The 13176-nt window shown below is 35.2% G+C and overlaps 1 protein-coding gene across 1 annotated transcript in view; it reads right to left on the reverse strand.

The window, feature by feature from the left end:
• Positions 1-537: 537 nt before the first annotated feature.
• MRPS31 (mitochondrial ribosomal protein S31) overlaps positions 538-13176 on the reverse strand; it is a 30669-nt gene continuing 18030 nt past the window's right edge. The window contains exons 6-7 of the mRNA XM_068526846.1: positions 12623-12766; positions 538-833 (exon numbers count right to left, since the gene is read on the reverse strand). Coding sequence (XP_068382947.1) covers positions 604-833; positions 12623-12766 — 374 coding nt within the window. The 3' untranslated portion in view covers positions 538-603. The remainder of the gene's footprint in view (positions 834-12622; positions 12767-13176) is intronic.

Consider the following 13176-nt stretch of genomic DNA (forward strand, 5'->3'; position numbering starts at 1 on the left):
AATAAAATAAATAAATAAATTAAAATTAAAATAAAAAAAAAAAGGAAATTAGTTCTGATTTTGGCATGATGACCTAAAATTCTGTAAGTGATTAGTATAAGCCCTTTATTTCTATAAGGTTACTTCACTATAGTGACCCAGACTTAGGGAAGGGTAGTTAATTTAGTGTGAAAATATAAATATGTATATATGCGAATATAGAAACTACATGTATATGTAAATATAGTCTATGCATATAAATTTGTCTGTAAATCCTCTCAACTGTTATAGTCCTCTGATGACATCACATGTATGGTGACTTATATTTCAAAGAAGTATGGTCACTGAATGAAAAGAAAAAGGTTACAGGAAGTTGTCTTAAGCTTATTAGTAATTCTAAGATACTCTTTTTGTTTAGAATTACTAGTTGAATCCATAAAAGCTGGTAACTTTTTTCCATGCAGGAATATTTTTCAGTTACCACTGTATATACTTTTAAACAATTTAACATTTATACCATTCAAATCAGATGCAATAATGAACACAATACAGGAAAACTTCTAGTAAAATTATTTAATTATAATACGAATCTCCAACAGCTTGAAGTAAAAATTTCCATGATCTTCAATTGAACTGTATGCCACTTTCTTTTAGAATGTCCCGTTTTTCATTAAAATAATTCCTAAACCACTCTATATGTTCAACCTTCTGTTTAACACTCAGATATGGGTTTTTGGAAAGGCCACAGGTCACCAACTCCATGAAGTGGCGAATTGGTCCTTGTTTTGGAAAATCCTCCAGGTATTTATCCAGAAATATATGTTCATGAAATTCTGAACCATCATCATCAAAACCTAGGAAATGAGACAAAATACATTACAATTTTGAATGTAAAACCTACACGATAAAATTAACATTAATGATGTAGTATAGCATTACAGTAAAGGCATGAACATTGGAGTAAAACAGAGGTTTGCTCACCAATTTAACAACCATGTGATTGGGCAAATTAACTTCACTGAGCAACAGTTTCCTCAGGCATAAAATGAGTATTAAGACAGCACCTTCTTCATGGGGTTTTATAAAGTTAAATAGACCTAAATCTTATAAAGCTCCTTTACAATGCTTAGCATACTACAGATATTCAAAATGTAGCAGCAATTACTACTAATGGATATTTTAATATCTAAAGAAACCACTAAGAAAACTATACAAACTACACTAAAAAAAATACATAAAGCAAAATAAGATGGAATCCTAAGATATATTCAAGCAGCTCACAGGAAGCCAAGAAAAGACAGAGGAGTGAGAAACAGAGAAAATGAACATAAAACAAATAACAAAATGAGACTTAAATCCTAACAAATCAATAATTACTTTAAATGTAAATGTCTAAATATACCATCAAAAGAAAAACACGATCCAACTATATGCTATGTACAAGAAACTCACTTCAAATATTTACCTATAACATAGGTAGGTTGAAAGTAAAAGGATGAAGGCGGACATATCTTGCTACCATTAATTTTTTAAAAAAATGCATGAGTGGCTATAGGAATATCAGACAAAGTTGACTTCAGAGCAAAGAAAACTACTAGAGAGAAAGAGGAACATTACATAATAAAAGGATCAACCCACCAAGAAGACAAAGCAATCTTAATTATGTATGCACCAAACAAAAGAGTTTCTAAATACATGAAAGAAAAGTTGATAGAAATAAAGTAGAAATTTAAAAATCCACAATTACAGTTGGAGGTTTCAATACCCCACTGTCAACAATTGCGAGAACTACCAAGGAGAAAATTAGTAGCAAAGACATAGAAGAACTGAACAACATCAACCAACAGGATCACACTGACATCTACGGAACACTCTACCAGACTACTGCAGAATACAAATTCTTTTCAAGTATCCATGGAACATTCACCTAGTTTAACCATATCCTGGGTCACAAAACAAATGTCAACATATTTAAAATAACTGAAATAATATACAGTATGTTCTCTGATCATAAAGGAATCAAAACAAATCGGTAACAGGAAGACAATAGGAAAATCTTCAAACAGTTGGAAATTAATGTAAGTAATTCATGGTCATAAAGGAAATCTCAAAAGAAATAATATTTATTTATTTGGATGTGCAGGTCTTTAGTTGTGGCAGGCGGGCTCCTTAGTTGTGGCATGCAAGTGGGATCAAGTTCCCTGACCAGGGATTGAACCTGGGCCCCCTGCATTGGGAGAGTGGAGTCTTAACCACTGTGCCACGAGGGAAGTCCCTCAAAAGAAATTTTAAAAAACACATAGAATTGAATGAAAATACAACAAATCAAAATTTGTGGGACACAGCTAAAACAGTGCTGAGAGGGAAATATATAGCACTGAATGCACACATAAGAGGAGAAGTCTCAAATCAATAATCTAAGCTCCCACTTTAAGAACCTAGTAAAAGAAGAGCAAAATAACCCCAAAGCAAACAAAAGGAAGGTAAAAAGATAACATCAGAAATCAATAAAACTGAAAACAAGAAAATAGAGAAAAATCAATGAAACCAGTACCTGGTTCTTCACACGCACGCACGCGCACACACACACACACACACACACACACACAACAAAAAAAAAAATTGATACATTTCTAGCAAGTCTGATAAAGAAAAAAGAGAAGGCACAAACCAACAATATTAGCAATGAAAAGGGGGTTATCATTATAAATCCTGAAATCATTAAAGGGATAATAAAGGAATACTCCAAATAACCTTACACTCACAAATTCAACAACTTGAAAAAAATGGACAACTTTAAAAAAATCCATTGAACTACCAAAACTCAACCAAAATAAAAGATAACCTGAATAATCTTATAACTATTAAAGAAAAGAAATATGTAATTTAAAAGCTCTCAAACATTTAAAGAAAAACTAACACCAATTTTACACAATCTCTTCCAGAAACTAGAAGACAGGATATTTCCTAACACATTTTATGAGACCAGCATTACCTTGTTAAAAAAACAAAGACAAAACAACAACCAAAAACAGGAGCAAGAGAGAGAGAGAGAACTACAAAACAATATCTCTAATAAACTTAGAGGAAAAACCTTTAAACAAAATTAGCAGACAAATCCAACAACGTATAAAAAGATGTATACACCAAGATCAAGTGGGATTTACTCAAGTAGGATTCCACTGCAAGGCTGGTTCAACATCTGAAAATCAAGGTAATCTACCATATCAACGGGTTAAAGAAGAAAAATCGTATGACCCAACACTCACTTTGATAAATACTCTCAGCAAATTAGGAAAAGAGAAGAACTACATCAACCTGGTAAACCTACAGCTAATATCATAGTGAAAGACTGAAGGCTTCTCCCCTAAGTTCCTGAACAAGGCAAGGAGATCAGCGCTCACTACTCTTACTCAACATAGTACTGAAAGTTCCAGCCACTGATAAGGGAGGCAGGAAGAAAAGTCACGGAGGTGGGAAAGGAAGACATAAAACTATTTGTAGATGACATGATTGTCTACATAGAAAATTCCAAGGAATCTACAAAAAAACTCCTAGAACTAATTAGTGAGTTCAGTAAGGTTACAGGATACAAGATCATAAAAATAAAAATCACTATTTAAATTGGAAGACTCAACATAGTAAAGATGTCATCTCTCCAAACTGATCTACAGGTTTAATGTACTTTCTACCAAAATTCCAGCCAAGTTTTGCCACAGACAGGCTTATTCTAAAATTTATATGGAAAGGGTTAAGTCCTAGAAGAGTTAAAACAATCTTGAAAGAGAAGAATAAAGTGGGAGGAATAATGCTAGGGCTGACTATACAGCTACAGTACAGGCATGCCTCGTTTCATTGTGCTCTGCTTTATTGTGCTTCACAGATATTGCCTTTTTTCTTCTTTTTTTCTTTTTCTTTTTTTTTTTTTTATAAATTAAAGGTTTGTGGCAACCCTGTGTCAAGCAAGTGTATCTACACCATTTTTTCCAATGGCATTTGCTTACTTCCATGTCTCTATGTCACATTTTGGTAATTCTCACAATGTTTCAAACTTTTTTCATTATTATTATATTTGTTATGCTGATCTGTGATTGGTGATCTTTGCTGAAGGCTCGGATGATGGTTAGCATTTTTTAGCAATAAAGTATTTTTTAATTAAGGTATGTACTTTTTTTAGACATAATGTTATTGCACACTTAATAGAATACAGTGTAGTGTAAACATAATTTTTATATGCACTGGGAAACCAAAAGATGCATGTGACTTGCTTTATTACAATCTTTGCTATATTGCAATGGTCTGGAAACACACCTGCAATATCTAAGGTATGCCTGTAATCAAAAGAGTATGGTATTCACAGGGAACTCTACTCAATACTATGTAATGACCTATATGGAAAAAAAAATCTAAAAGATAGTAGATATATGTATATGTATAACTGACTCACTTTGCTGTACACCTGAAACTAACACAACACTGTAAATCAACTATATGCCAATAAAAATTAAAAAGAAAAAAAAAGAGTATGGTATCGGCAGGCGGTAAGACACAAAGGTTGATGGAACAAAAATCGAGGACCCAGAAATAGACCCTGTTAATGGACTGCCAACACGTGGATCTTGGACTTCCAGCCTGCAGACTTTGAGAAAGTAAATTCTGTTGTGTAAGGCACCCAGTCTGTGATATTTTGTTATAAAAGCCTTAGCAGACTAACACAGATCCACGTGAATATGCCCAACTTTTTACAAAGATGCATAGATAATTCAATGGAGAAAGGACAGCCTTTTCAACAAATGGTGCCAGAAGAATTGAAAAAGAACCTCAACCTCATACAAATTAACAAAGAATGGATCACGCTCTAAACTATATATCTAACAGAAAAAAAACCAGAGGATATTCTTCTGGTTCTAGGGCTGGCAAAGAACTTGACACCAACAGCACAATCCATAAAAGGAAAAATTGGACCCCATCAAAATTGAAGACTTTTGGTCTGTGAAAGAATCTGTTAAAAGGATACAAAGACAAGTTATAGACTGGGAGAAAATATTTGCAAACCATATATTCAACGAAGTATATGGAATATATTTAAAAACTCAAAACTCAACAGAAAAAAAGATAATCCAACTAGAAAATGGGCAAAAAACAAGAGACATTTCACATTTCAAGAAGAGATACAGATAGCAAACACACACATGAAAAAGATGTTCAACCTCATTAGCCATTAGGGAAATGCAGATGAAAAACACAATGAAATATTAATAAACACCAATCAGAATGTGAACACATCTAAAAGAAAATAACATCAAATGCTGGTGAGAAGGAGAAACTAGATCATTCATATAATGCTGGTGGAAATATAAAGTGGCATAGCCATTCTGGAAAACAACTTGGAAGTTTCTTTAAAAACTAAACATGTAACTACCATACTACCCAGCAACTGCACTCGTGAGTATTTATCCCAGGGGAATGGAAATTTGTATTCATACAGAAACCTGTAAATGAATATTTACAGCACCTTTATTGTAATAGCCAAAAACTGGTAACAGCCCAGATGTCTTTTATCAGGGGAATGGTTAAACAAACTATAAGGTACATTCAAACCATGGAATATTACTCAGCAATAAAAACAACAGCAGCAAAAAACCCCTATTGACACACATAACAACTTGGATTCATCTCCAGAGAATTAATCATGCTGAGTGGGGAAAAAAAGCCAATCCTCAAAGGTTACATACTGTGTGATTCCATTTGTACGTCTTTCTTGGAATGACAAAATTATAGAAATGGAAAATGGATTTAGTAAGATTGCCAAGGATCAGGGACTAAGAAAGGACGGCAGTGGGAGGTGAGTGGATGTCGTTATGAAAGAGTGTAAGAGAGATCCTTGAGGCGACAGGACTGTTCTGTGTCCTGACTGTGGTCGTGGTTACATGAGTCTACATATGTGATAAAACCGCACAGAACTAAGCACACAAACACACTCACACGAAGGAGTACATGTAGAACTGGTGGCATCTGAACACGGCTGAAAGATACAGCTGCCGGCCGCCTGCCTGGGATACTGGGCTGTGGTTACGTGGGCGGTAACTACTGAGGGAAGATGGGTGAAGGGTATGTGAGATATTTATCATTTAATACAGCTGCATGTGAACCCACAATTACCTCAAAATAAGAAGTTTAAAAATGCTCTCTAATCACTTACAATTATCTTACACTTATTGAAAGAGATGTTAAAAATTTTATTTGGACATTTAAAGATCTATTCATCACTTTTATAAAAACTGAAACACACAAGAAATAAATTAAGGCGTTAGACTGCCAAATGGCCACGTACTAATCCTGTGCTTGTACACATACCCCTTTGCAATGTGCCTTTGCCATTCTTCCCATAAAGAGGTAGATACAGCCTGTTTCTCCAACCCTTAAATTTGAGGTTGGCCAGGTGACCTGCTTTGGTCAATGGGACATTACCAAACGCAATGCAAACAAAGGCCTGAAAAGCGCTTGCACATCAATCCTTGCTCTTCCTTGTGTTAGGAACTCTTCTATAGCCAGGTGAACAGCCCAGGCTAGCCTGTGAGATGGTGAGTGACATATAACCCTCTTATCGCCTTCTCTGACAACCAACCAGCCAGCACCAACTAGACATTTGAGAGAAGCTACTCTAGAACAACCCACCCCCAGCCAACCTGCCAAAACCAACCAGAAAACCCATAAGCTCATGAGCAGTTAGTTACAACTTAGCTGTTGTTTTACTAAGTTTGGGGTGGTTTGTTATGTAGCAAAAACTGATTGACATGATCGGCTGAGGTATTCCTAAAACTTCTTCACATTCAGAATCCAACTCTTCTGAACTGGCTTTTCAACTTGGAGTTGTCAGCAGCCGTGCTTTCCAACTTCTGTTAAGAACATTTGCGATGCAGCGTTTCTTAAGAGTGTTCCACTATGGCCTCTCTGACGCCCCTAATGCAAATCTGGATGCATATCCACAACAGGCAATGACAACTGCTGCTTCACTGATGCCTGACTAGCATAACCAGGTGCATCACGATTTCAGAGATATTTAAAACGGTGAAAGACAAAAGTAGTCATATTCAATGAAATACAGGGAAAAAGCTGTGCAGGAATTTTTAAAATGGAAGTTTTCTCTATCCTATAACCCCCCAAAGTTTCTACTCACATTTTCCCAGGCTAATCACTTCCAAGACTAATCACTTCTAAGGTGTATATCCTCCTAGTCCTTTCCCTAAATGCATATGTATTTTTAAAAAATAAGACAAATTAGTGTTTAAAAAAATCTTTCTCTGAATCCCATTCAGAATTCTCTATGGTTCTCAATAGTTTATACCACCAAGCAAGCATGTTGTTACTCCTTTACTTTTTTTCCTTTTGTTTTTAAGGCATAGGCACCTGGGGATAGGAATGGGAGAAGTGCAATCCAGAGAGGTAAAAAATGAAAAATAAAAGCCTCGCTTTGCTAAAGGTCTTTTCCATATCATCAAACACTGCTAACAGTTTCCTGTGACAATTATTCTTTAAAAAAAAAAACAAAAACCCAATATGGCTAATGTGAAAAACAAGGCAGGTTTACATGTCCAATATATTTGAAAGAGTATGTTAGGGCTAAAAAATAAGGTCTGTAGCACTGGAAACTTAATAAATCAAGGTGATAAGTGCTCTCAAAAATCCAAGGGTGACTTCTGGATTGAGATTTTGTTGTTGTTGTTATAGTTATTAGTATCCTTAGATGTACTTAAAATATAAGACTTAAGACAGAAAATTTTGCAAGAGAAATCATTTTTAAAAATAGCTGTGTTAACACAAGCTCAATAATCAATTTATTAAATCATTAACAGATCGACTATCTCTGACATAAAGTTATAATGAGTTAATGGGTATAGCAATTATGACTATGCTATATTAGGTGGAAAAGCATCTAAGGGCATAGGTGATCTTATTTCTTATTACTCTTCCCCTAGATGAGAGATCAACCATCTTTTTAACTCAGAATGTTCCAGCAGGGCGTAATGAACAGATCCTTCCTGAATAAGTCAATGAGTGAATGAAAGCCAAGTGGTACTGGCAAGTAAAACAAAGGAAAAAACGAGAAAGAGATAAAGAGGGGATACTATATACAAAAATAAGTTCCAGGTAGATTAAACAGGAAAAGGCTAACAGATCTGACTATGTCCAAATTAAAATCACTGTCTGTTGGTTGAAGACATTCTGAACAGTTAAAAGATAAGCAACAAGGACTTCTAGTTAAAATGTAGCAGATTGAACCCGTGCTTTAAAAATCTCTGCTCCCCTGTAATATCTACTACATGGCAATAAAAGGAATAAAAAGACAAAGAGAACAGAAGAAGAAACAATAACAGACAGGAGGTGTCAGCAAAATGTTAGAAGAAGGACAGTGGACAGATAAGTAGTAACTGACTCAGCTGAGTCAAAGATGCTAAAACCAAATTAAGAAGCAGACTTCAAAGGCTTCGGGAATTAGTGGCAGCGTATACCACTGAAATTAGGAATGGGGATGAGGGACAAAAAACCAGAGGATTAATTAAAATTGGTTTAGGGAATACTTAGATCTCCCATCTTCTACCTATATCTCTAGATGACTACACCATCCATTTCCCAAAGAAGATGGGCAGTTTACTTTTTGGAGAAACTAAAACAGAAAGAGGAATGAGTCACTAAATTGATAAGAAGGGGAATTAAGTGAAAGTCTGTGTGCTGAATGGTGAGACATTCCACGCCGCCCCCCGCCCCCCATCCTACCAGTTGGAGGATCAGCTGGCTATCTTTTTAGAAGAGAATGTGCCAATATTTATTGCAATATAAAACATGCCTATTGTTTGACCCTTCTAGGAATTGAAGTACTCAGACATATACAGAAGGATATGTATAAAAAGATTCACTACAGCTCCATCCATCAACAGGAAAATGGTAAAATAAATTACAGTGCATTCATACAATGGCATACTATAGAATATGTAAAATAGTTCCATTTTATGGTCCCATATAGACCAAAACAACAGATAAATGTGAAACTACCATTTAAAGTAGACTGTGAGGACACATAGCAAACTATTGACAACGGTTGTTTCAGAAAAAGGGAAGAGAACTGAGAGGTAAAGGCATATTCTCTATTCTTCCATATTATTTAACTTTTTTGCAAGTAAACTTTAACATATTTATTTCTGTAATTTAAAATATTTTCTAATAAACAAAAGAAACATAATATAGTAAGGAGAAAATAAGAGAGTGTGGGAAATTAAATACAACAAGGAAATCCCAAATGGTGTACAATCAACTCAGGTTAAATCTGTGTCTAATTATCCTTTAAATATTACTGAATGCAATTAAATATTACTGAATACAGCTAAAAATAGGGTACAGCAAATAAACGGTAAAAGCCAGCTAATAGCAATGACCAATTATTTTTGACAAGAGTGTATTACAGCACTGAAGCAAATTCAGTCACTTTCACTTTGACTTGTTTCCACTTCTATTTTGTCAAAACTATTATTTCTTTTCCTGTTAGTATTCTGAGGCTCTTGTTCATAGGCCACCATCTCAAACAGCCAACAGATTGTTTCAGACAACCGTACTTAATCATCCTTATATGTATGTGCCCTCAGCTCCTCCACACTGTACCCTCCCACCTAACAACAGAGCCCTCTTTAGAGCGCTATGGTAATTCTGAACTCTTCTCACCATTCTTGCTAGCTCATGTTACAGCACACATTCCAGATACCCTAGCAAAGGATGGCACATTACAAGTGGACAAGTTTAAACCAACTGAAGAATAAAAGCAAAAGTGTGACTGACATCCATGACTGAGCTTTTTTGCCCACTGAAGCCTCTAAACTGAGAATTACTCTTGGAGGGCATTTCAGAAACACCTGTAATTTGGTGGCATGTACCTGGCTAATGGATATTCAAGGGCAACACTCTGTTAACTGGGTAGTGGTAAAAATGAGATTAAATTTAGATAAAGCCAAAGCTAAAACAGAAGTGATCTTATTATCAATCCAATATATAACAAATACTACAAAATCTAACTGGGAATAATCCCATCTAACAGCTCTTATAAATCTCTAGGCTTGCAGAGCACATCAGAAGGGACAAACCAGGTTTTAAAAACTGACAAAAAGCTACTTCAAATTGGAAAAACAATTTTTACATTTTAAGTGGCAAAACAAACAACTGCAATTTCTTATATAACAGAAAAACACAACACTGGAAAGTAAACTGTAAACACAAGACATGCATTTTATCATTTTTGGTATTATGTTCCCAAACTGACGTGTTGAGCCCCTAAATACACAACAAAACATCTTCTCCCAAAAACATCAAAGTAAATTTTCATGAAGCTAATTATTAGGAGAGAGAGCATGGTGTTTTACTACTCTTAAAATTTAAGTATAAGAAATATAAAAGAATGTTACTGAACGGCTGAGGCTCCAGGTTCTAAGGCCGGTCCTCTTATTAAAGTATTCAGAAGATCCTAAGTGTGTACTGAGGGGAGCGATCAAAGTGAGAAAGTTTCCACAGTTCCCTTCCTGTTTTTCGTTCAGATAACAATTGCCTTCAGGAGCTGGAAATGAGATACCTCCCTTTCCGACCCCAAAGCATCAATAATATGTACAGTGTATATGGACACTTGTCACATTTATCTCCCCAACCTGACCAGAAAACATGTTTTTTTCCTTTTTCAGAAATTACACTTTCTCAGAAACGAGGTCAAATCTAAGATAAATTCCTTTGGAGTTTGGACACTCAAGATTCTGATGAACTTAAATGTTTCTCTGCTGATGACAATGTACTGCCAATTCATGCTTTTCTATGATCCTATTTGGTGGTTCCTAGAAAATACACAGTATCTTCATGAATATTTTAAGATTTAAAGATGTTATAGTATAGAAGAGAAAACAGTTATAATAGCAAATCCCCTCACAGTATCGTTGTTGTAGAAACAGGGATGATGACGGTGACAATGCTTTACTTGAATAATGAGTTGTTTCTCAGAAGAATCCCATAAAATAATCCTATTATCATTCCCATCATTTTATAAGAGGGAGGAAGTGAGGCTTGGAGAGATGAAGACTCACTCAGGAACTTGATCTCTAACCACCACACTCACTGTCTCTCCTAAGTCAAGTCACATATTCTACCTCAATACTGGGTTTTAAAACCATACCTTGAACCATGAGGACCTGGAACACCCGACTTTCATCAAATATGGAACGAAGTCTTCCCTTAGTATCATAGATTGTATTTTGTTAGTTTTTTTTGCTACTTTTACAATTCTGTCATCATACAGGAGGGTAAAAGAACTAACATTTATTCCTATGTATTATATGCCAAGAACTGTACTGAGCAACTCAATATCTTATTGAATTCTTACATTCTTCCAGGGAGGTATCTTTCATTTTACAGACGAGAAAACTAAGGCTCAGGAGGTTAAATAATTTCCTCAAAGGCAAATGGCGACTAACTGACATAGCTGGAATCTGTACTCAGGCTTACACAAATAAAAGTCCTTGGTTTTTGGGTTTTTTTTTTTTTTACCTTATCCTGATACCTTCTAGAATGTAGAAGCCATAACACTTTAAAAAATATTTAAAGTATACTTTAAAAAATACACATTATTTAATAGATGAAATGCAAATTTCTATATTACTGAGTATATCACACAAATATACAAAATATTAAGAATTTGCTAAAGGATTTGTAAGTCCCTAAAGTTTTCCTATACAAAAGATTACTTTATGAAAATATAAGACTATTTAAGCAACCACTCCACTTACTAATCCAAGTAAATGAAAGGTCATCAAAAACGAAAATATTACAGTGCAGCATAATACTACAAAGGTTAAAATACAGACTACATTTTCCTAAGACTTCCTGAGGTGTTTGCAATTTCTATTTAATCTTACCATAAAAGTAAATGAATCCCTTCTAACTGAAAATACATCAATAAAAATTCAGTGAAATGTTTAGCTGATGACATCATGGGCGCCATAAAAAATAAACAGCATAGCAATACTGTTTTCCTTTTGATTGAGGAAGATGTAACACCTCTAGAAAAATCTCCAGGAAAGTAGCCAATGTTTTATTACTGGCTCAAAGCATCTAGGTATGCAGCCAAAGAATTTCAAAGCCTCCTAACATATTTGTTTTGAGTGGCTTTGAATACAAGAAACTTGTGCCTCATTAATGCAACAGTTTTAAATAAAAGATACCAGCATAAAACTTGAAGGTTGTAATGTTCCCCAAAACTGAAGGATGATCTCATACCCAGTATTTAGTTTATTAGAAGATTTACCAGGTAGTCTCCTGCTTTTAGCAAGTAGAAAACTGTCATTATTTGCAGTTCTCAACACTTCTATGTCACAGAAATTCATGATGCATTTCTGCCATATAATTTTACTTCTTTATTTTTCCTTATCCAACAACTAGAATTCAGTGAAATCGTAGCACTCTTTTTAAAAAACACTGTCAGATTTCTTTTAGGACATCACAAAGATGTTTACGTGAAGTTTTGAAATTCAAGTAAATATCCGAAACCTACAACTGAACATCTGCCAGATTTAATCTCAATCATTGAGTTTTATAAACCTATCGCATTAAGACTTACCTGCTTCATTGTTAATTGGGAACTCCCACAATTTCCCCTCTTTTGTCAACTGGATCATCTCTTCAAAACCATTCTGAAAGGGTTGTTCATTGACTGCCGCTAACTTCTTAGCAAATTCTATATCCCAAAGAGAAGGTGCTGCCTCTGTAGAATAAAAACATCCAAATTATGCACAATTCCATGTAAATATCTTTTTTTTAAAAATGTTATCATCAGGGCTTCTCTGGTGGCACAGTAGTTAAGAATCCGCCTGCCAGTGCAGGGGACACGGGTTTGATCCCTGGTCCGGGAAGATCCCACATGCCGCGGAGCAACTAAGCCCATGTGTCACAACTACTGAGCCTGCACGCCACAACTACTGAAGCCCACATGCCTAGAGCCTATGCTCCACACCAAGAGAAGCCACCACAACAAGAAGCCCGCGCACCACAACGAAGAGTAGCCCCCTCTCGCCAAAACTAGAGAAAGCCCGGGCACAGCAATGGAGACCCAACACAGCCAAAAATAAATAAATAAAATAAATTTATATTAAAAAAAAAATGTTATCAGCTCTG

Source organism: Eschrichtius robustus, chromosome 18 (genome assembly GCF_028021215.1).
Source record: "Eschrichtius robustus isolate mEscRob2 chromosome 18, mEscRob2.pri, whole genome shotgun sequence".
Classification (NCBI taxonomy): Eukaryota; Metazoa; Chordata; class Mammalia; order Artiodactyla; family Eschrichtiidae; genus Eschrichtius; species Eschrichtius robustus.